The 23613-nt window shown below is 36.5% G+C and overlaps 1 protein-coding gene across 2 annotated transcripts; it reads left to right on the plus strand.

Moving 5' to 3' along the window:
- Window positions 1-8486: 8486 nt before the first annotated feature.
- LOC111394393 lies at window positions 8487-12851 on the plus strand. Of its 2 annotated transcripts, none has more exons than XM_023020190.1 (3): window positions 8487-8711; window positions 9642-9750; window positions 12431-12851. In XM_023020190.1, the coding sequence occupies exons 2-3, from the start codon at window positions 9654-9656 to the stop codon at window positions 12649-12651; spliced, it is 318 nt and encodes a 105-aa protein (XP_022875958.1). In that variant the 5' UTR covers window positions 8487-8711; window positions 9642-9653; the 3' UTR covers window positions 12652-12851. The 2 variants fall into 2 exon arrangements, with proteins under 2 accessions (XP_022875958.1, XP_022875959.1); XM_023020191.1 differs by having other exon boundaries at window positions 8487-8683.
- Window positions 12852-23613: the final 10762 nt, after the last annotated feature.

A 23613-nucleotide genomic window follows, 5' to 3' on the forward strand; every position in this document is an offset into this window, starting at 1 on the left:
TTACACAAATTTTAAAAAAGTGACATTTTTGAAAATGAAAAACAAAAAAGTGACATAGACTGCAATTTCCTCTTAAAATTAATTATTAACTTTGAAGTCAACTTTTTAAACTTTTCCAAAAATAAATAGATAAAAACGAAAATAAAAAAAAATGAAATAATTTAATGACGTTAATTTAGACCCAGCAACATTTTTTTTTTAAATAATGTCAAGATTAATTAATACTTGAATGACCAATCTAACGATAACTATCGAATAAGGCTGGACCTGGACGAAAATTACAATTCTCATACCTATCAAGGATTTTTCAAGAGACGAATGGGGCAAGGAGTAAAAAATTCTTATTTATCGTCTCATTTAATAATTAACTAATAAAAATGACATAAAATAAAACATAAAAATAACAAAAAGAGATTAGAACAGATTCGAGCAATTTGGACAGAGACTATGATTTTGTCCCCTTCGAGTCAGAGCAATACGAGGGCAAGATGAGGATAGGAATTTTGTCATCAGTACCCTAGTCCAAATACTTCTAAAATTAGATAAGTAAAAAATTGGAAAGAAACTAAGTTGAATGCATAACTTCTTTGGAAATCCTAAAGAACTTAAATGCAAAACTAAGTTGAATGCAACATGGGCTACTTTGATATACCTTTCTAGGGTAAGGGCCAAATTGATAAATAGTGTTCAATTTGGGGAGGAAATACGTATAGATAGCCTAAATAAAAGGGAGTTTTGTAAGATTAGACTAAGAAATATAATTATTTGAAAAATAGCATTTGAACAATATTTTTTCCAAAAATACCCCTTATAAAGGATTTGCAACCAAAGCCACTACAATGTATAAAAATCTTCAATTAGGCCCTCAACAAAATATAGATCATAAATCTTTAATAAATTTAACCCCAAATAATATACAAAATTTTATTGATCTAAAAAACGCAACAGAAAATGAATTAAAATATTTAGAAGAAGATCTGAAAGGTTTCTTTAAAGAATATTTAGATCCAAAAAAATAAAAATAAAAATGTTTCTATAGATAATAGAACGATCAAAACAGAAAATGATGTATATAAACTAATTCTTAACTTGAGAAGAAGAATTAAAGAACTAAATATAATTATTGAAGAAAAAATATTAATAAAAAGTAGTGAATTTTATAAATTCTATTGTGACATTTTAAATACTTATGAAGATTTTAATTGGCTCAAAAATCTTAACCCCTCCGCTGCATATTCCGATAAACTGGTATCAGAGTCATGTTACGAACCTAAAATTATGATGAACATAGTAGATGAAGAAAATATAATTGAAGAATTTTTGAAAAAAGTAGAAAAACATAAAAAACCTAGTTATCATTATTTACCTAAAAACACAACAAATGAAAGTTTTGAGGATATACATAAAAGATTAGAAAATTTAGAACATAATCTACAAGTAGGAAATGCTCTTTTAGATAAAAATCTTAAAGGAAAAGATAGGATTATAATTAATCCACCTCAAGATTTTAGGATAACTTAAAAAGAAAATAAAGGAAAAAACCATGAAGAAAAACAATATATGATTACAGATGTAGAAGAAATTCTTAGAATTTACAGGTGAAGAGTATGAAGAATATAAAAAACAGTTAGAAGAATTAACGGAAAAAATAGAAAATACAAAGATGAATACTAATACATCATCAAGTCGAAATATAAAGATAGAATTCAGTAGTGATGAAGAATATGATTATCCTTATGGTACTACAATACCACTTAAGGATGGTATTAATCAATATAAAAAAACACAGAAAAGATACACTGAAAATATAAGAAAACAATTCATAAAAGAAATAAATCCAATGAAATCCTATAATGAACCAATCCACAAAATAGGAGTATGGTTAGATTTAGATTGTATAGATAAAAATAAAGCTATAGAAACTTGGATGAAAAGTACAGATTTAGCAATGCAATTTAATAAATGGGAAACATATACAGATTTTGGATTTATAGAACATACATTCAAAGGAATTGTTTCTGAATGGTGGAGAAAGTTACCAGAAACTATAAAAGGAAGAATAAAGTATGGAGATAATAGAACTGATATATTAGATAATATGAATACCCTAAACGATCAAAATATACAGGAAATATTAAAAAAGTTTGAAAAAATCTTAAGAACAGAATTCTTAGGAGATAGATATACTTCTAATAATGAAGAAAGAAAACAAAATGAATATAATGAAGAAATGATAGCAATGAAAAATTTAAAGATATGTGATATGTGTGAGTTAGAAAGATACACATGTAAATTCGAAGAATTATACTATATACTAAATCAAGGAGATTATCAAGAAAATAAACCTATATTAAGGTCTTATTTTACTAAGTTACCATTCCCATGGGGAATTAAGTTATTAAAAAAATATGTGAAATTATTATCTCTAGGAGAAGAGGAAGGAGTAAAAATAGATAGTCTTGGAAGTAGGATTGAATTTACAAAAAGAATGATAAGCATGTGGTGCAAAGAAGCACTAGAAAATAAGAAAGCATACAAAATAAGAAAGAATTCATTATGTTGTTACAAAGATATTGGCCAAGTTGAACAATTTGGATGCCATAAGAAAAAATATAAACCATATAAGAAATATAAAAGAAAATTCAAAAACTACAAAAATTTCAAGAAAATGAATTTTAAACCATACAAAAAATATTTTAAGAAAAGAAATTGGAATAAAAAGCTTAAATCAAGAAATATTAAAAAATGTAGATGTTTTATTTGTAATAAAGAAAGATACATTGCCCCTTCAATGTCCTAAAAAGAAAGATAGACAGAATATAAAAACTCTTAGAATTTATGAAAAATTCCAAGATGATAATGATATAGAACCAATTAAATATTTTGGAGATTTAATTAGTGAATGTAGTAGCATTTATGAATTAGATACATATTCATCTGAGGAAGAATTTGAGGAAATAGTATATATGAATCAAGAGATACAACCATCAAAAATAGAAATAGAAACAATTGAAGAAGTTGAAGACTCTATAGAAGGTATAAATTAAGAAATTACATTTGATATTAAAAAATACATAGGAATCACTAAGAGAATATTAGACCTACAAGAAAAAAATGTATTCCATCAAGGATTCTTATGAATTTTACCAAGAGTAAATAAAACAATTGTAAATATGAATTATAAAGAAATGTCTATAAACATAGAAGATACTAAAGGAAAAGCAATGATTCATATAATTACAAAAGAATGGGCAAAACAAAAGTTATCCAAAATTTCAGAGAATGTAAGAAACAAATTAAAATGTATTGAAATAGGAGGAGTCCAAATAATGGTGAAAGGATTCTTTAGAGAAGATATGAATATACCAATAGAAATATACCGTATGGACAACAGAATCTTACAAGATCCTATAGATGCTCTATTAGGAACAGTTGTAGGAAACTTAGTCTATCAGAAGATAATATTTACAATAAAATTAAATTATGCAATATCATTAAATGATGAAAATATTAACCAAAGTTTAAATCTATATTATAGAATTGGAAACTTAAAAATGTTACGAAAAAGTAAGGCTATTAGCATAAGCAAAAAATCAATTTTTGCTTTTAGTACTAGCTATCATAACAATCTAAGAAAAATAACTGATAATATTATCATACATTTAGGAAATAATCTTGAAATAAGAAAATATATTAAGTTCCCTCTTATACTTATAGGAGATGATCAGAAAGAATATACTAAAGAAATAATTCTATGTAAAGATAAATTATATGAAGTAGATCGTTCACCTATTCTATTAGTAATGAACTTTCTTGAGAAATATAGTCTTTATAAAATCTGCCAAGGATATTTAAAGATAACAGTTGATAATAACCCAATCATCATATTAAGAATAGATGAAAATATGAAATTATTATTATCATGAAAAAGAGTAATTAATACTAATCACATGAGTCCATATATTGAAATTACACTCAATATAAAAAGTTATTGTAGAATTAAATTTCATACTTACTTAGATACAGGAAGTACAATAAGTTTATGCTTACCAAATGTACTACCATCTGAATACTGGAAATACAATTCAAAAAAGATAGCCACCGCTACAACAACAGGTGAAAATAAGGTAATATACAGCAAATATGCTACGCAAGTACCTTTTCTAATTTCCTTTAGAGAAGTATTTGTTGATACAATATATATGTCAACCACAATTGGATGTGATATTTTATTAGGACAAAATTTCCTATTAAAATATGCACTATTCATACAATATATTGATAAATATATGTTTACAACACCTTGTGGACATAAAATATTTACGCCAAAAATAGATAAGGCTGTTACAATAGCATATAGGGACATAAACCATCAGAGTTCCTCAAGCCAGCATAGTGGATGTTGGAGTACAGAAAAATTTAAACCAATTACAGTCTTAAAAATGACAACAGAAAATAGGTTAGAAAAACTGAAAAATGAAATTTCTAAAACATATTCTGAAAATCCGTTAGAAAAATGGAATACTGATAAAGTAAAGGCAAATTTTAGAAAAATGGAATACAGACAAAGTAAAGGCAAAAATAGAATTAACCAATCCAGACAATATTGTTAGAGTCAAACTCATGGAATATAGTGTAGATGACCAAAAGGAATTTAAAAACCAGATAAAAGAATTGCTAGAAGCCAAATTAGGCCTAGTAAAAGTTCACATAGCAGCCCAGCCTTCATGGTTAGAAAACATAGTGAGATAAAAAGAGGAAAAATCAGAATGGTAATAAATTACAAAAAATTAAATGAAATTACTAAATTTGATGGATACTACTTGCCAAATAAGGACGCCCTTATTAAACAAGTACAGAACAAAAAGATATTTTCAAAATTTGATTGTAAGTCAGGATTTTGGCAAATCATACTTACAGAAGAAAGTAAACCATTAACTGGATTTAGTACCCCCAATCCTTTAGGACAATACGAATAAAATGTAATGTCATTTGGATTGTAAAATGCACCACAAATATTCTAAAGAAGAATGGATGAGGTAATTAAACCAATTACTCATTTCTGTATTGCATATGTAGATGATTTACTATTTCATTCAAATAATATTGATGAGCATATTGAACACCTTGAGAAATTTTGTTATATTATGAAAAAACATGATATTACACTTTCTCAAAAGAAAGCTGAGATAGTTAGAATAATGTGGTCTTGGAAAGAACAAGATTGTAAAAATATAAGGAAAGTAAAAGAAGAATTAAAGGTATTGCCCAAACTTGTAATACCACAAGAAGAAAATTTCTTTATCCTTGAAACTGATACTTCAGATAATTACTGGGGAGAAGTATTAAAGGTAAAAAAGAATCATAAAGAATATAAATGTGAAAAGAATTGTTCTTGTCCTGAGATACTTGCAGGTTATACATCAGGAACGTTCAAAGAAGTTGAAAAAAGATATGAAACGAATAGGAAAGAACTTATTGCTGTAAAAAGGGGAGTTCAAAAATATGAAGATTATTTATTACCAAAGAAATTCTTGATTAGAACTGATAATACTCAAGTTAAAGCATTTTTAAAAATAATGTTGATCCATCTATTACCAATAGATATATTATTAGGATACAAATTTGGTTATCATATTTCAAATTTGATATTGAATACATAAAAGGTAAAACTAACTTTCTTCCTGATTATCTTAGCAGAGATGGAGCTAGAACAACTAAGGACGAAAGTCCAAATAGTTGAGATAAAAGTTTTCTATTTGGAAACACAAATTCAAAATATCCAAGATAGTCTTCGAGGCAAAAATATAGCCCTTGAGACAGAAGTTACTTGTACCAAATCTAGTATCCCTTTGTAGGGACTTATGAATACTAGCGCTCTTCCCGAAAATAAAGGGAAAGAGAAGAAAGTAATAGGAACCCCTTCACAGGGAATACTAAAACCTATTACTGGTAATGAAGATACAAAAAATTTTACTAGGGAAGATATTCAAAATATCAAAAAAGAATGTAACTCTTTACAGAGCCAAACTCAATTTAAACTTTCTATTGAAAGGATAGACCGAAAAGATATTGTCAAGATATGCCATGAAACAAAAATTCCAAGAAAAGATCACCATGAAGAAGTGATACTTTTTATTGTTATTTTCAATATTTTATCAGATTGGTATCTTGAGATAGGAAAGTGGATGAAAACTCTCCACTATTCAAAATACAACAAGATAAACTTCTATCCAGGAGCACCAGCCAATTAGGTACGAAATTGTTTTGAGATAGAAATATACTTTGTATATATCCCGGCAAAGATCTCAAAGAAATAGCCCAACTTCCAGCCAACATCAGAAAAGCTGTTAAGAGATATACTGAAGTTGTCAAGACAACAAATATATATATCAGATTCCATTCAGCAACTATGGAATGAGACCCCGTTCTTGAATATATGCATCCATCATTCCATGTTATCAAAATGGGACTTACCAACTAACTTTTTTACCAACCAATCAAAAGGTTGTTAAAAATGGATATCAAGATATTTTAAATATGATGCCCTACAGAAGAGCAAAAGGGTACAAAGAAATATTTGAACATGTAACCCAAATAATTACTGAGAAAGAAAAAATATGGGTTTTTCCATCTGAAGATCATATTATCTACTCCAATGCAAGGATGGCCACCAAGGAAGAAGATATTTGTTATCTCGACCATTTATTAACTGCAATTATTTCCAACCAAGTGCATGGATCAGAAGATATGGCTAAAGAACTGTGCAAATTACTTTGGAACTATAGTGATCACTATTGTGAATACTGCGTAGTTGAAGATATGAGTCAAACATATCTCAACAGTGAAGAATTCCCTGCAGAATTTTTTGATTCGAAGATGGAAAAGTGATAGTGACAAAAGTGGGCCTTTATCACTACTTTAATAAAGAAATTTATTAAAGAAAAACTGTTGCCACTGAAAGACAGAAGATAGTGCAAGAAAGTCTCCATAATTGTGACCACTCACCCACCAGTTGTCAAAAGTGGAAGACAAGTTCAAAGATAATGAAAATAATTTCAAAAGAAGAGGTCCACCTAACAAGAAGATAATGGAGAAATCGGTGGAGATTAGACTACTCAACTATCCACCAAAAGAAAATGGGAGACACCTGTCAAGATAAGATTTCCAAAGGCTTCTATAAAAGGAGGCAAGAAGGAAAAATGAAGGCATCTCGAAACAACTTATCTCTTAAATACTCTGAAAAAACACATCTTAGAGAGAGATCTTTTTGTAATCTGTATATACCACTTGTATTCAAAAAAATATTAGATAGCTTGAAAATAGCAAAACTTGTAATAAGGTAATCACTTATGGAGTTCTAAACTTCATAAGGTGAGTACCAAAGGTATGTAAATATAGATTGTAAGTATGTACTATTTTAGTTTATGAATATCAAAGTAAAGTTTGTTATGTTCAACAAAGCCTTCATAAAAGGATTTCATTAAATTTCTCACGATTCCTCGGCAGTACAGATAGAGATTTTAAAAGATTTTCAAAACATTGATTTTAAATGGATGTTAGTCATGCTAAAGTACCTTTCTTTGATGAATGATTTAGGGGAAAAAGGTAGTTTTCTAATAAAATTGTAGCACCTTGTGTGTGAGTTATCTTTTAAAATTTCGTTCTAAGTAAGAACTTGATTCTGAAAAGAGTTTGGATAGAGGTGAAAATAGAGACTTTGGATACTGTGAGATAGTGTTTGTGGCAACACGGCTAGTTCTCTAGAATGAGAAATGCAATCTTAATTGAAAAATCTTTTGCGGAAGCAGTTGTAGATCCAAATGATTTCAAAAAACATTTTAAACCTTTACTTTATTCAGAAGATTGATTAAGTACATGCAGAGCATCTATAAGATCATACTGGAAGGAAAGCCTGTTTACTTCCATTTGATTACTGTAAGTTATTCACTTGTCCTTACATGCTTATACTTTAATTATTTTGATGAAGAATTCACAAGCATCCACATCTACTTCTAATAATGATAATAATCTCATATTATTTTTAGATGAAAAAGATGTTTCGTTTTTATTTAAATTAGTTGAAAAGTCTGAAAATATATTTCCTGTTGGTAAAGAAAAAATGAAAAAATATATAGAGATATAGATTATAATTGTAAAAATAATATAGGATTTGATTCTGTAAGAACTAGTAGAGAGATAAAAAAAGGTAGAAGATATTATAAATAAACATAGAGATATACAAGAAGAAATTTCAGAAGGATTAGTTCGAGGATATATAACCAAGAAAGGTCAGCATAGGATCTTTGAAGAACTATCAAGGGACAAAGAATATTTAAAAGTGTTTGAAAGATTGAAAAATATAAATATAGGTTCTGATTAATAAATTCTTAAAAATATAAGATACATCTTACAAATAATAATTGTACTAAGAATAAAATAGTATTTCTTATAAAAAATGACATTGTGAAAAATAGAATCATTTATCCAGCCATTAAAAACTGCCCCCAATTTGGGTGTCCAGAGGAATTTTAAAGAGTTCAGCACTTTCCATCCAAAGTCACTATTTACCAAGATATCGCTGTAATATCGTATAAATTGAATTACATAGCGAATTCAACTTCCAATCCAGCTAGAGAGACAGATTTGGCCGCGGATTAAACACAATATAAGCGTATTTGAGGTGAAAATCTGAACTTTATGCTGTTTTGGTAAGTTTTACGCGTTTAAATTGATTGTATCAATTTTTTGATACAGTACATTAGATTCGTAGAACACCTAGATTTGGGTATTTGTTAAATTGTTGATCTGGGAATATTATTATTGAACTCCAAACTGTTTGTGCTATTTTCTCTAAGAAAGTCACTCGTGCTTTCAGTCTTTTCGTTGATGATGATTCACATGGATTTTTCACCATTCTGTTATCTAGTTTTTGAAACTTCCGTTTGAATTTTCATTTGATTATTCCCGATTTTTCTTATTGTTAAAAAGTGGCGTCCTTAAGAAAGCCAGAATTTAAGCTTTGCAATGCATGATTTATCAAGTGTATTTAAGACAGATGCTGCTCAATTTTGCTACTGACTGAAAGTATAATTAGAAACCTTAAAGATCCATGATGGTTTGGGAATCAAGTGCCAAGGGTTAACGAAATTAAGATTCAGTTAAGATCAATTTAATTCAAAGTCTCTTTCACTTTGTCGATATCAGTTTGAGGAGTAACAAGGAAGATTCAAGCTTTGAGTTGGAGCAGGCAGTTTTTATTAAGGGTTGCCAAATTTTCATTTTAAATTTGTGAAAAAGGTTCTAGTTTTATAGAAGAAGAGATCGATTTTGTCCATCTTGTCTTAAGGCAATTACCATACACCTATGTTTCTCTTCTGTGATTTTCTTATCATCATTTCAGTAGAAATAAAGATTCTCTGCTTCATAGGCAATGAATCTTAGCTGTTATCATTTCGATATATTTCAGAATTATTTGTCTCCCCCTTTCTCGCATGCGCGAGCGGCAATCTCTCTTGTGCACAATGATCATTTCGATTCTAACATGGTCTAATGTGCTTGCTTGATAATATTGAGTTCTTTTTCACACGATTATAATACCTAAATAAACCATAACATCGTGTGATTTCAATTCTTTGTAGGTCGGAGGAGCAATGTTAGGAGTTGTAAACAAGTTTTTTATAGCATCAATGTTAATGTGGGCTGTTCCTCTTGGAATTTTATATGGCTTTAACCACAATTTGTTCCCCGGTGAGCTTTTTTTTCTACAGTTATGTGTCACTATTACATTTTATCTTCCACTCGTGTAGAAAAAATGGCATTGTATTTTTAAACAATAAACCTATGTTTTAGTTGCTTTTGAGCTTTTCTTTTGTCTTGTGTTTTTCTCCAGTTCTTTTGAGTCACAACATGCACACAAATGTTATTGTACTATTGTTTTCGACACGTGTATGTCATCATTGGCTAGCTGCTGGTGTTTGGGATAAGAACTCTCAATCACACAATACTTTTTCCCTCTTATCATGGTTAACACATTGACATTTATCAGAGAAGACCTGCATTCTTCTTTTTGGTTTAGTAGTAGAAGCTTATACTTTTAAACTGGGAGTTGTCATTAATATAGTCAAATGGTAGGTCTCAAGAATTTCTGAAATATGGTCTGGTGAGGTCATCCTAGCGCAATTGAGATAAGGGGCAAGCGTGTTGTATATTATAATGCTAGAGTTATTGATTACTCGTAGATGCAGATTGAATGGTTAATATTTTAAGAAACTTTAATAAATGGGTAGAAGAAAATAAAGGTGCCGCTCATTCCCACGTTGGTTGTGAAGAGCTGGAGTTACCATATTTGTGGGAGTTGTAAAATTCAAATAATAACTTGGGCCTACCATTCAGGGCAAGTAGACAAGATATGCCTCAGCCCGTAAAATGCATATAAGGGTGGTCATGGACTGTGATAGTGCTTGATGAGGATGTGAAGCTGTCAAGCATGGTTATAAACTTGTAATATACCATACGTTGTCCCATGTCATTTTGAAGTAATTAAATGAAAATCGGATTAGACTGGCTGGTCCGACTGTGAGAGTCGGGAACTAGGCCGAAATCCGGTCCTATCATACGGTAATAACCAGATGAAACAAAGCTGGCACAAAATCCGATAAACTGTTCGGATCAATAGGAAATGGTGGACCAGATACGGTTTTTGCACGTTTTAAATTCTGATTTTTTGTCATAGTAATGAAAAAAGAAAAAAAGGGGTGAAGTACATAACAAAGCTTCATTGCCATGTATCTGGTCGGCCAATAGTCACTAGCGCTCCCACCATCTCGGTGGTGAAGCCTTTGTACTCCATTTCAGCCGAAATATCCAAACCCTAAAACTAATCTTACAAAGAAATGAAAACATAAAATATACAAAGGAAGGTAGCAAAGGGGAAAGCCACCAAATATATACATGTACAAGAGTTGTATGCACGAGAGAGATTCGCCGTCACCGTGGGAAAACCGGGAGGAAACAGCACTGTACCAATTGGAATGAAATGAAACGAAACTAATGTAACCCTAGAATAAATGGGAAATGGCAGGATTTCGATTTTATATATATGGGCTCTCTGTTGCATTGTAAAGTAGTTTTTGGCCCATTTAGTTCTCAATTAATTATTTCATAAGTAGTATGGATCAATTAAGAGTAATGCTATTCGTAGTGAAGACTGTCAGTAATCGTCCTATGTAGCATACATTTGGCAATATGGCATTTGATACATATATATGGTAGTTATTTTTTGAATTATACATCAAATGAAAAATTGGCAAGTATACGCCATATAGGGCGACTGTCGGTAGTTTTCACTGCAAATAGCATTATTCATCAATTAATGGATTTTAGAATTAAAATAATTTAATTATTTTAATTTTTGAGTCTACTCTTGTTCAATCTCGGTTCGACCGTTTGACCCTAACTTTACCTGGTTGATGGTCGGGCCGGTTTTCAAAACATTGTTTTGAAAAGTTGGAAATACCTACTTATAAGCTGGATTTGGAGTTTTAAACTGTAAGCTGGATAATCATTTGGGCTATGGGGAAAAAGGTGGTTTAGTGTTTACTTCTTATTCCTACAACTTAGAGGTCACACTTGGGATTAGCATTGGGCCTGTGTCCATAATCTGTCAAAATGATATGCTTGTAGAGGCTTACTTTCTAGATACTGTGATTTTAATCAGTTTCATATTTTGACTGTTAAATCCCATTTCCATTGCTCACTCTTTGAAGGAAAGATGCCCGGAATGCCTTAGAAAATTATTATTAGTTCATAACATCTTTTTTGGGATATCACCTCACTTTGTACTCGTCTGTTTCATTTTGGATTATGATTTTCACAGAATGTCATCATCATGTGTGATGTAAAATCCATATTAGACATCCTAACTGATGATAGATAAATGCCATGGGATCAATTTATGCAAGTGTACGTCTCATCAAACTTGCATCATTTAATAGCTCTTTATATTCTTTGAACTTACTAAGATCAAATCCTATATTGAATTACATTTCTATGATAATCAGGCTCGCCAAATTTTTGAGCCGACCAATTATATCAATTGCTTTTATGGGAGTTGCTCTTTATTATTCGTGCATGTTTTGATGCCTTATTTGTCGATTGTGGAATCAAAAGTATCATTATGCAATTAAATAGTTGTAGAATGTGAACATTTTAATCCTATGACATGTTAAGATGCAGTGTAAACCTAATTGTAACTCGATCTTCCCCATCCCCTGCGCGCAAATATGCTACCAATGTACACATGCAATCTCATTAAGGAAGAAAATTTTTTGTCGTATTATAATATCATCTTCAATGTTCTGACTTGATAAGTTCGTAATCTCTTTGAGCTTCTCATCACCTGCTCTTAATTGTTGTTCATCTGGTACAGGTTCTACTGAGCTGTCTCCTTATTCTATGACATTGTTGAGTGGATTTCTAGCAGTCATTTCTGTCAACATCATTATAGCATTCTACATTTGCATGGCAATGAAAGAACCCTCAGACAAGCACGAGCCAGATCCTAAATTCGTAGCAGATGCCAAGGCTAGCATTACGCAGTCTAATCCAAATGAAGCTGAGTCGTCATCAAACCACACAAAACGAGAATAAGCGGCATCAACGTCATGAGGCAGTTTAACTTCTACGTGGGACTCGACTCAAGTATAAGCAAATCCCAAGGGTTTCTCACTTAGGTTGAAAATTTTGATTGTAATTGTTGTTATCGTTTGTTGAATTTTAATTTGTACATTGAACTGGTTGATGATATGTATAATGTATCAATATGAGATAACTTGCCATTTTGTTCAGAATTTGTAATTGTCACCTGCAATTTCTAGAAAATTGCACAATTGGTCCTCACCTTATTGTTTCTTGGTCTCCAAACTACATGCGAAGGAGCAAGTTGGTCCGCAATATTTCACTAATGCACACAATGAGTTTTATCCACGTCTTCGTTGTGATCATATAGAAGAATAAAATCGGACATATTGATTGACCATATATGCAAACTAATAGACAGGTACTTGAGACAAAAATAAGTACTAAAGTGAAAAGGGTGAGGGGACACCTTTACAAGCCTGCATTTCAAATGGGGGGAAATTCATAACTGATTTCAAAATAACAAATTTGGGAGAATATTTCAAAAATCAGGTTATCACTTTTTTTGACATCTGATAAATATTATGACTTATAATTTAATTCAGAGGTCACGATCACATGAATACAAAAAATATGATTGTGGTCACATTTTAATCACAAAACACACAAGTTCACAATCAAAAAAATGCAGTTTGTGAATAACAATTATATATTTACTCGCAAATCACATTTTAATAGGGTACAAAATAATTTCTAGACACTAATTACCCATTTAACTAGTCGCAACCTCTCACCATCCCACCCTACCACCTTCGACACCATTGAAATCACAGCTACCACCTCAAATCCACAACCCACAACTACCATTACCACACCTACACCTCGAATCCAAAACCACCACCATCACCTCAAACTCATCACCACTTCTATTCTTCCCACTTCACCTCTCCGCCCCATTACTCACTTCTACATCTACAAGAGACACTAATTACCCATTTAACTAGTCGCAACCTCTCACCATCCCACCCTACCACCTTCGACACCATTGAAATCACAGCTACCACCTCAAATCCACAACCCACAACTACCATTACCACACCTACACCTCGAATCCAAAACCACCACCATCACCTCAAACTCATCACCACTTCTATTCTTCCCACTTCACCTCTCCGCCCCATTACTCACTTCTACATCTACAAGTCTTCAGACCATTGAACTTCCATTTCTAAAATTGGAATAAAATTTAAATGAAATATTGCAATTTGCATGTTAATTTATTTAAGCCCCTATTTGATGCCCATTATTTTGAAGAAGTAAAGTTTTGAATACTGATTTTTTGGAAAATGCATAGTTACAAAATAAGGAAAAAATTTGAATTTACGTGCAAAATATCTTATTTTGTAAACGTGCGGTTGAAAATGAATATAAGAATTAAAGAGTTTTATTTTAAAAGGAATAAATAAGGGCTAAATATAGAGCCAAATGAATAATATATACAACTGTTAAATACTCATCTAAAATTTTTAGAATTGTGTCCCATAGAAATGGAGTCAAATCTTGCCCACAAGTTAGTACAACCCAAGAATCTTAGATTTAGAAGGCTTAAACTTTTAAAGATTTAAAAAGTTTATGGATATTCAATATAGATTTTGAAGACTTTCTAAAAGTATACGTGTGTTCAATATAATTTTTTTTATAGACTTCTATAAAGTCCTCAAAAGTCACGAGACATTCGAATAAAACTTTAAGAAATCTCTATAAGTCACATATTATTCAAATTTATAGACTTTTAGGGAATTCCATATTGGTGAAACGACTCTTTTCCATCTGGGTTTTCTTTTATCTCTTTCATTCGGATAGGAATATGCATTAATTAACTTTTATAATCACTTTTGAATTGAATTTGTTGTTAGTCCATTTTCTTCCTGAATTCATATAGGAATTTAATCGATTTGCTGTTAGCCCATTTTGATAATACGTATATGTTTTTAGAGGTAATTGATAATAATATAAGGTTTAAATGGGAATAAGAATGGAAATTATTTGGACACAGATGATAAATTCGTTATTGAATACTCAATTTATCCGTTATACAATATGTCACATGTGTAATCTTTTTTTTTTTTGATAAATATTTTCGACAACCACCTTCGAAAAATAAATAATTCTACCATCCACTGACCATCCCAATTTCAAGAGGGATAATAGAGAGCAATAGAAGGTTATTGTTCTTTTAAGCGTCAGTAACCAAAATATGAAATAGGCTAAGGATAATATATTTTCAGTCTTAATTCAATTATAGAGAGTAAAATGTCTTGTATATTATTTTTTATATTATCTTTTTAAATCTTTACTATATTACATGTACAATCTGGGGATAATATTATGGGAGATTCAGTACAAGGAAATGATAAAGTTTAAGGAAGAGGTGTGAAAAGTTATGAAAAATGGACGTTGAAAGAAAGCAATGAATTGCTAAAACTTATGGTTGATGCAGCCACTCGCAAATGGCTTGATATGGTGTGTTGAGGAAGATAACAATAGAGAAGCATATACTTCCCATCTGAACAAAAACTGTGGGATTGAAAAGACATATGTCCAATTATAAAGTTGTGTGAGATAATTCAAAAAACAGTACAACAAATATTCTAAGATCATGCATCATAACCCTGGGTTTGGATCCGGACCCAGTGTTATGATGCATGAGCTTAAAATATTGGGCATAAGTCTTTTCAGTCCCAAACATTTCATCAAGCCTTGTTTGATGGCCATTATTTGTTTGAAATAATATTTTTAATAGTAAAATTTTGAAGAATGTGTCGTTAAAAAGTAGGAAAAAGTTCTAGATTTAAGTGCAGAATATTTTATTGTATAATGTATGGTTAAAAATAAATATGAAAAATAAAAGAATTTAAAATAATAGTTGTCAAACATGGATTAAGATGGAAAAGTATATGCTTTGCTCAACACACCATATCATGCCATTCACAAGTGGTAGCATCGACCATAAGTTTTAGCCGTTCATTATTCTCTTTCAACGTCTACTTTTCATATATTTCTATACTTACCTTCAACTTTATCATTTCCTTGTACTGAATCTCCCATAATATTATCCCCAGATTGTACATGTAATATAGTAAAGATTTAAAAAGATAATATAAAAAATAATATACAAGACATTTTACTCTCTATAATTGAATTAAGACTGAAAATATATTATCCTTAGTCTCCGAAGTGATATAGCGATTCCTACTACTGATCTGCCGAATCATCTCACCTCTGAGGTTGAGATCAAGTGGACCCCGGTTAGAAGATCCGTCGCCAATTTGAGATTTGTCCTATACCTAATGCTTAAATTGATTTGACGTCTTCATGAGGCTATTTGATGTGACATATCAACTTTATGTCAATTCAACTCGGAGGAAACAAACTGTCCGCCCACTCTACAAACGCAGCTGATTGACGCCTATGAGCAGACACTTCATACCGTCAGATGTATACACGCGTTCCACATCCAACGATTCATACCACCTATAAATACCTAAGATTTGGCAAGAGGTAAAGGTAATGAAACTTTTAATACACAGCACTCCATAACAAGTTTATATATTCTCCTCCTCCTTTATTGATTGATTTGTGTAGCCCCTAGGTACTGTTCCGACCACCCAAACCTGACTTGACCGTCGGAGTGTATACGGCCGCCACCACCCCCGTTGGTTCCGGCCGTGTGCGCCTAACCATTTGTTGATTGCGCAGGGAGGAATACGTGGAGTAGCTTTCAGTTGGCCACGTGGAGGGACTAATTTTCGAGGTCAACAGATTGACGCCGTCTGTGGGAAACACTCCCCATTTGAAGTTTTGCGTTCTCCATCGGAGAAGATACCGGAAAACCGACGACTAACCCTGAAAAGGGGGCATTCTTGAAAAAGAACAAAGTCGAGTTACAATCCAAGTTCTTACTACCCTTGAAAAAAGAGGTAGGATGAGCTACAGCCATGAAGACAATAATCCCATGAGAGAGGCCTCTGAAGAAGAGGTACTCCATAACAATGTTACTCATCAGAGATCGCATCACCGGCTTCACCGAGGCGGGAGAACAGCCATACTCACTGAAGGAATGGCTCAGATAGCTGCGGGTATGAGAGACATAGCAGCTCAGAATATGGCGATACGGGAACTCCTCATGCAAGCCCAGGGACACTAGAGCTATCAAAGGCCCCAAGGATCTTATCCGGTGCAAGAAATCCCTTTATCTCACTCTCAGGGCCACATGAGCTGGCACACAGAATGCCCCCTCGAAAGAGAGATGAACGCCAAAGCAACATCTTATGTGCAAGGGAGTCATCCATCAGAACCACCCTTGGGGGACAACTTTCCTCAAGAACACGACGACCAAAGGTCGGTGAGCGTCTTCGACCGGATAGGGGAGGATCCTAGCAATAGAGTCCACCCAGCAAGAGGATCAGTTCGTCCGGATCGCGAACAAGAGCATGTTCCCCCTCCTCCTAGAAATAGGAGGGACAGGAGAAACCTAGTCGATTGGGGGAGTCGAGGAGAAGCACCTCCACCACCCCAGGACATCCAAGATGATGAAGGGTCAGAGGGGCCCTGTCGATCTTATGAGATTGACGACGATGACGATAACCTCCCTTTCTCAAGGGAGATTCGAAGCTTCCCAATGCCAGCTAACTTCATGCCCCCTAAAATCCCCAAGTACAAGGGAAAGGGGGATCCGGAGAAGCACCTCACAAAGTATATGACACAAATGAGCCTTAGGGGAGCCTCGCCTGCTCTAAATTGCAGAGCCTTCCATTTAACACTAGGCGGAGTCGTCGAGGTATGGTACAGCAGGCTTCCTCCCCTAAGCATCAGAAGTTGGCCAGACTTGAAGAAAGCATTTTTGAACCAGTACTTCTCACGCAGGGAAAGAGAGGTGCCAATTCAACGCCTGCAAGACATGAGGCAAGCCCCTAGAGAGATGCTAAAAAGCTATCTCGCCAGGTTTAGAGACGAAATTACTTACTGCGAACAGGTCACTGATAGGGAAGCCCTTTCAGCCCTGAAAGGTGGGCTCAATATGAACACTTTGTTTTGGAGGGACGTGCGCAGCAAGAATCCCTCCACATACGACGAGCTGGTGGAAATGATGAGAGTGGAAATTGTTAGTGAAGAAATGATTGATCATCACAACCATGCCACACAGGGACTCCCTCCTCCACAGAGGCAGGTAGGTCGAGGCCCCGCAGCACACCTTGTTACTCAGCAATGGACCCAAGCAGGGCATACTATAGCTCCCACATCCGGACAGGCCCTAGCTTCCGCCACATTGAATGCAGTGCCGGTGTTGGCATATGATAACACCCCTGCTAAGGCGGGACCATCTGGAAGAACTGACAACAATAAGAAGAAGAAAAAGAGGCCAAACAGACCCTTGGCAGGAGCAAGGTTTTGTACATTCCATCAACTATACGAACATGACACCAGCGAGTGTCGTGATGCCAATCGGCGCCCTGATCGAAGCAACCCTCACACTTCTAGCAGAAACGAACACCCTCGCAGATCCACCTCCCCGAGGAGGGGAGGGAGAGGTCACCAGGAACAATCTCCTCGTAGAAGAGAATCGAGGAACCGAGGCCAATCCAGGCAGGGGAACCAAGCCCAATTTTCGGGAGGCCAGGTCATCAGGGAAATCGATACCATCATTGGGGGACCCCACGTCGGTGGCAACACCAAGAATGCCTAGAGAAATTATACAAGAGAAGCTAAGGATCCCCCGATGATCACTTACATTGTTGACGAATCGAAATCAGCAAATAAGATGGCCCCAATCACTTTCTCCCAGGAAGACTCAGAGGGAGTTCACCACCCCCATTGCGATGCTTTGGTTGTAAGAGCCGTAGTAGCTAGAAACGGATTGAAACGCATGCTCGTTGACAATGGCAGTTTCGTGAACATATTGTTCGGCTCCACTTTTGACAAAATGCAAATTGAACATGGGTTGATCCTCCATGACCGACCCACTGTTTGGATTCACTAGGGACAGCATCATCCCACGAGGGCGGATCACCCTGCCTGTGGAAATGGGTTCGGCACCCCTAGTCGCCCAGCATTTTATGGAATTTCTGGTGGTAGATCATAAATTGGCTTATCATGGAGTATTGAGCAGACCTGCTCTGAAAGATCTTTGGGCTGTGACATCCATTCACTATTTGTGCATGAAATTCCCAACCGAACATGGGATTGCAACAGTCCGGGGTGATCAGATGGGCTCTAGGGCATGCTACTTAAATTCGCTGCGCAAATTCGAGCCCCGAACTGTTAATGTAATCCTAGCCGAGGTACCCACTGAAGTCGGTTCGGACGTGGAAATGCTCGACGCCCCTGAACAAGGGCATACCTCTGAACAAGAGGGAGACGTCGACATGGAAGAGGCCCCTGAACAAGGACACCCTCTTGATGAGTTAGACCCCCGAATAATCGATTATGAACCAAATGCGACCCCCATGGAAGAACTGAAAACTTTCCCCGTCAACCCGGAAGACCCCAATTAAGTCTTGCGCATAGGAAAGTCATTATCACTTGAAGCAAAAATCGAGATGATACGATTCCTGAAAGGAAACCTGGATGTCTTCGCATGAAAACATGAAGATATGGTGGGAATAGATCTTAGGATCAGTTGCCATCATCTTAACATCAACCCCTCCTATACTCCCCATAGACAGAAGAGGCGCGCCCTGAACCCGGAACGGTACGAGGCACTGAAAGACGAAGTAAGTAAACTTAGCCACGGTGGTTTCATCAGAGAGGCCATATATCCGAGGTGGATATCCAACCCGGTTCTGGTGAAAAAGTCCAGCGGGAAATGGAGGGTATGTGTGGACTTCACAAACCTAAATAAGGCATGTCCCAAGGACAGCTTCCCACTTTCGAGAATTGATCAACTTGTGGACTCCACTGCTAGGCACGAACTACTAAGTTTCATGGATGCATACTCAGGGTACAACCAGATACCCATGTTCCGACCTGATGAGGAAGCTACATCATTCATTACGGACAGGGGCCTGTATTGCTACAAAGTTATGCCCTTCGGATTGAAAAATCCTGGGGCCACATAACAGAGGTTAGTCAACATGATGTTTGCCGAACTCATTGGCAAAACCATGGAGGTCTACGTAGACGACATGTTGGTCAAAAGCCTCCAGGCAACCAAACACGTGAGTCACATTGACCAAACATTCCAGATACTCAGAAAGTATAATATGAAATTGAATCCCCTCAAGTGCACTTTCGGAGTGGCATCAGGCCAGTTCTTAGGATATATTGTAAATTAGAGGAGAATTGAGGCAAATCCGGTAAAGGTAACGACCTTACTAGAAATGAGGTCACCTCAGAAACCGAAAGAGGTCCAAAGTCTCAATGGTTGGATAGCTGCAATCAGCCGCTTCATCTCCAGAGCCACTGATAAAAGCTTGCCTTTCTTCAATGTATTGAAGCAAGGAAAGAAATTCCAATGGACTTCGGAGTGCGAAGAAGCCTTCGAGTCTCTGAAGAAGTACCTCAAGGAAGCACCCCTCTTGTCGAAACCTCAACCGGATGAATCTCTGTTATTGTATCTAGCAGTTTCAGACGTGGCAGTCAGCGCAGTCCTAATCAGGGAAGAAAATGAGCGTCAATTGCCAGTGTACTACATCAGCAAAGCACTTCTCCCAGCTGAAACACGCTACCCAGACATGGAAAAATTGGCACTTGCACTTATCACAGCCTCAAGAAAGCTGAGGCCATATTTCCAAGCCCACTCAATACAAGTCCTCACCAATTTCCCTTTAAAGCAGGTAATGCAGAAAACAGATGCGTCAGGACGCCTGCTGAAATGGGCCATCGAGCTCAGCGAGTTCGATCTCACGTTCCGACCTAGATACGCCATCAAGGGCCAGGCCCTTGCTGATTTTATGGTTGAGTTTACCAAAGCCCCAGAAATGGAGGCTATAATGGAACCAGCCGAGCCCCCCACATGGAAATTATTTGTAGATGGGTCCTCAGGAGAGGCTGGCGCGGGGGCAGGGATCGTGTTGGAGAGTCCGGAAGGCCATATGCTAAATTGTGCGGTAAGATTCGGTTTCAAAGCTTCGAACAACACAGCCAAATACGAGGCCCTTCTGGCAGGTCTAAGGCTCGCTAAGGAAATGTGGGTCAGGAAACTCCTAGCAAGCAGTGATTCTCATCTCATAGTAAATCAGGTAAATGAGAATTTCGCAGCCAAAGATGATAACATGCTTGTGTACTTGAAGTTGGTTCTGAACATAATTCTCCATTTCGAAAGGTTCGAACTAACTCAAGTCCCCTGTCTAGAAAATGCACATGCAGATGCCCTCTCAAAATTAGACAGCGGCATGGACTCAGAGCTGCTAAACATCGTCCCCATTGAGCACTTATCAAAGCCTTCCACCTCCGAAGGCGAAGAGGAACTGTGGATAGAAGACACCCCATTATGGATGCAACCCATAATCGCGTACCTGAAGGAACAAACACTGCCTGCTTCCAGAGGCGAAGCGAGAAAATTAAGGAGAAGGGCTGCACATTTCGTCCTGCAAGAAGACACCCTTTATAAGAGAAGCTTCGCTTCGCCCCTTCTTCGATGTGTAGACGGCGAAGAGGCCACATACATACTCAGAGAAATACATGAAGGGATCTGTGGAAATTACTCCGGAGGAACGGCTCTGGTACACAAGGTTCTCCGGCAAGGCTACTTCTGGCCAACCCTGAAAAGGGATGCTTGCCAATTTTTCCAGAAATGTGACAAGTGCCAGCGCTTCTCGAACGTACAAAGACAGCCTGCTCAGAGCCTCTCTGTAGTAACCAGCCCTTGGCCATTCGCCAAGTGGGGCATCGATTTCATTGGTCCACTCCCAAAAGGGAGAGGAAGCGCAACTTTCGCCATTGTCGCCAGTGACTACTTCACTAAGTGGGTCGAGGAAGAACCCCTTGCTCGAATTACCAAGGCTAATACTACTAAGTCCGTTTGGAAAAACATCATTTGTAGATTCGGCATCCTCCACTCCATAGTCTCTGATAACGGGCGGCAGTTCGACAATAGGAAGATGTGAAACTTATGCGACGAATTGGGCATAAAGAAAGAATTCTCGACACCTCATCACCCCCAGGCGAATGGGCAAGTTGAAGCAGTGAATAAAACTATCAAGCACACCCTGAAAAGAAAACTGGATGCCTCAAAAGGGGCCTGGGTTGATGAACTCCCCCACGTCTTCTGGGCTATCAGGACGACTTGCCAGACTACAACCGGTGAAACCCCATTTTCCATGACCTACGGAACCGAGGCAATGAGTCCGGTCGAAATTGGAGTCCCATCACATCGACGAATACTTTTCAATGAGATCAGCAATGACGAGGCCCGAATAAGCGAACTGCACCTCCTCGAGGAAAAGAGAGATACCTCCCAAATGACCTTGGCAAAATATCATCGAAAGATGACCTGCTTTTACAACTCCAAGGTCAGAAACAGAACTCTCCGCTTGGGCGACCTCGTCCTCAGAAGAGTTTTCCAATCTTCAAAACCAACCGGGTCAAGAGTTTTCAACCCGAACTGGGAAGGCCCTTACCGCATTCGAAAGGAATCCCGACCTGGTACCTTCAAAATCGAAGATATGTCAGGAAGGACGCTGCCTCATAAGTGGAACATCGAACACTTGAGGAAGTACTACCAGTGATAAGACTGCGTTCCGATCTGATCTTAATGTGTCATAGCGAATCGATTGTCCCGATCTGATCTCACTTGTAAAGTTCCCCAAGTAATGGAATCGCCTTTGTAAAGGGTGGTGTAATTTATCTTAGTAATGAGTTTTCAGTTCCAAGCCACATCAGTTAGTGAATAGTTTCCTCAGTGCTTCAGAATGTTCATTTAAGCGATTCGATCGTCAATTATTAGCTGATTAACATCAAGCGGCTCTACATGTTTCCCTAATTGGTCTGATCTCAGATTATTAATAAGTTGGCATTAGGAATCGCTTCATACTCGCTTAAGTGTTTAAACTTATGTTAACTTAAGCGGTCCGGTCCACAGTTATTAACTGGTTATTGTCGCGAGGCAATTAGTCTAACGTTTGTCGTTCATACAAGTATAAACAAAGAAAATACAAAGAAGCAGAAGCCCAAATACTTAACAAAAATTTCTCATTTCATTTCATAAATTTAAGTACATTGGGGGCCAAAGCCATTACAAGATAACCCTAGTCTGTTGGAGGGACTTCAGCACTGGCCGCCTCCTGGGCCTCCGGAGCCTCCTCGACAACCTTATCAGGCCGACCTCCAGTTGGCCTCCCAAACTCTGCCTCCAGTGGAGAGATCCTTTTCTCTGTTGGAGGCTTCCAGAGCATCGGTGGTGAGCTTGTGGTGCTCATTGGCGTGATCAAGTCGTCGAGTCACAGCAGTTACTTGGCATTCCACCCCATAGAGCTCTTTCTTCAGCCGCTCCACCTCTGCTTGCGCAATAGTAAGCTGGGCCTCAGCAGCTTTCCTCCCCTCCTCTGCCTTTGTGGCTTTGGCCTGGGCCGCCCACACAGCATCCCCATAATGCATCGCCTCCTCGAGGTGCTTGGCGAGGTCCTCCCTCTTAGAGTTCAGATCCTTCACCAAGCCCTCGAGCTGGATGCTTGTGCTTAGGGCCCGAGCCACACAGGCGCTGTTCGCCGCCACCAGGTCTTCAGTCGTGTAGGAGGCGGTGTGGTCCCTCCACTCTTCTGTCCAATATTTGTTGTGGACCACCGCCACCGCAGCTGTTTCGGGAGGAAGAGCCTCCAACAACTCCCTTACGGGCTCCTCAGGATTGGTGCCCAAGAAATCAACCTCCTTAGAGGGACGGGCCCTTTTTCTCCTCTGCTACCCCGGAGCTTGATCAATGGGTACTGCAGCAAGGGGTGCTGTGTCCGGGACAGCGACAAGCTCAGTTGGAGCGGG

Source organism: Olea europaea, chromosome 5, assembly GCF_002742605.1.
Source record: "Olea europaea var. sylvestris chromosome 5, O_europaea_v1, whole genome shotgun sequence".
In the NCBI taxonomy this organism is placed as follows: domain Eukaryota; kingdom Viridiplantae; phylum Streptophyta; class Magnoliopsida; order Lamiales; family Oleaceae; genus Olea; species Olea europaea.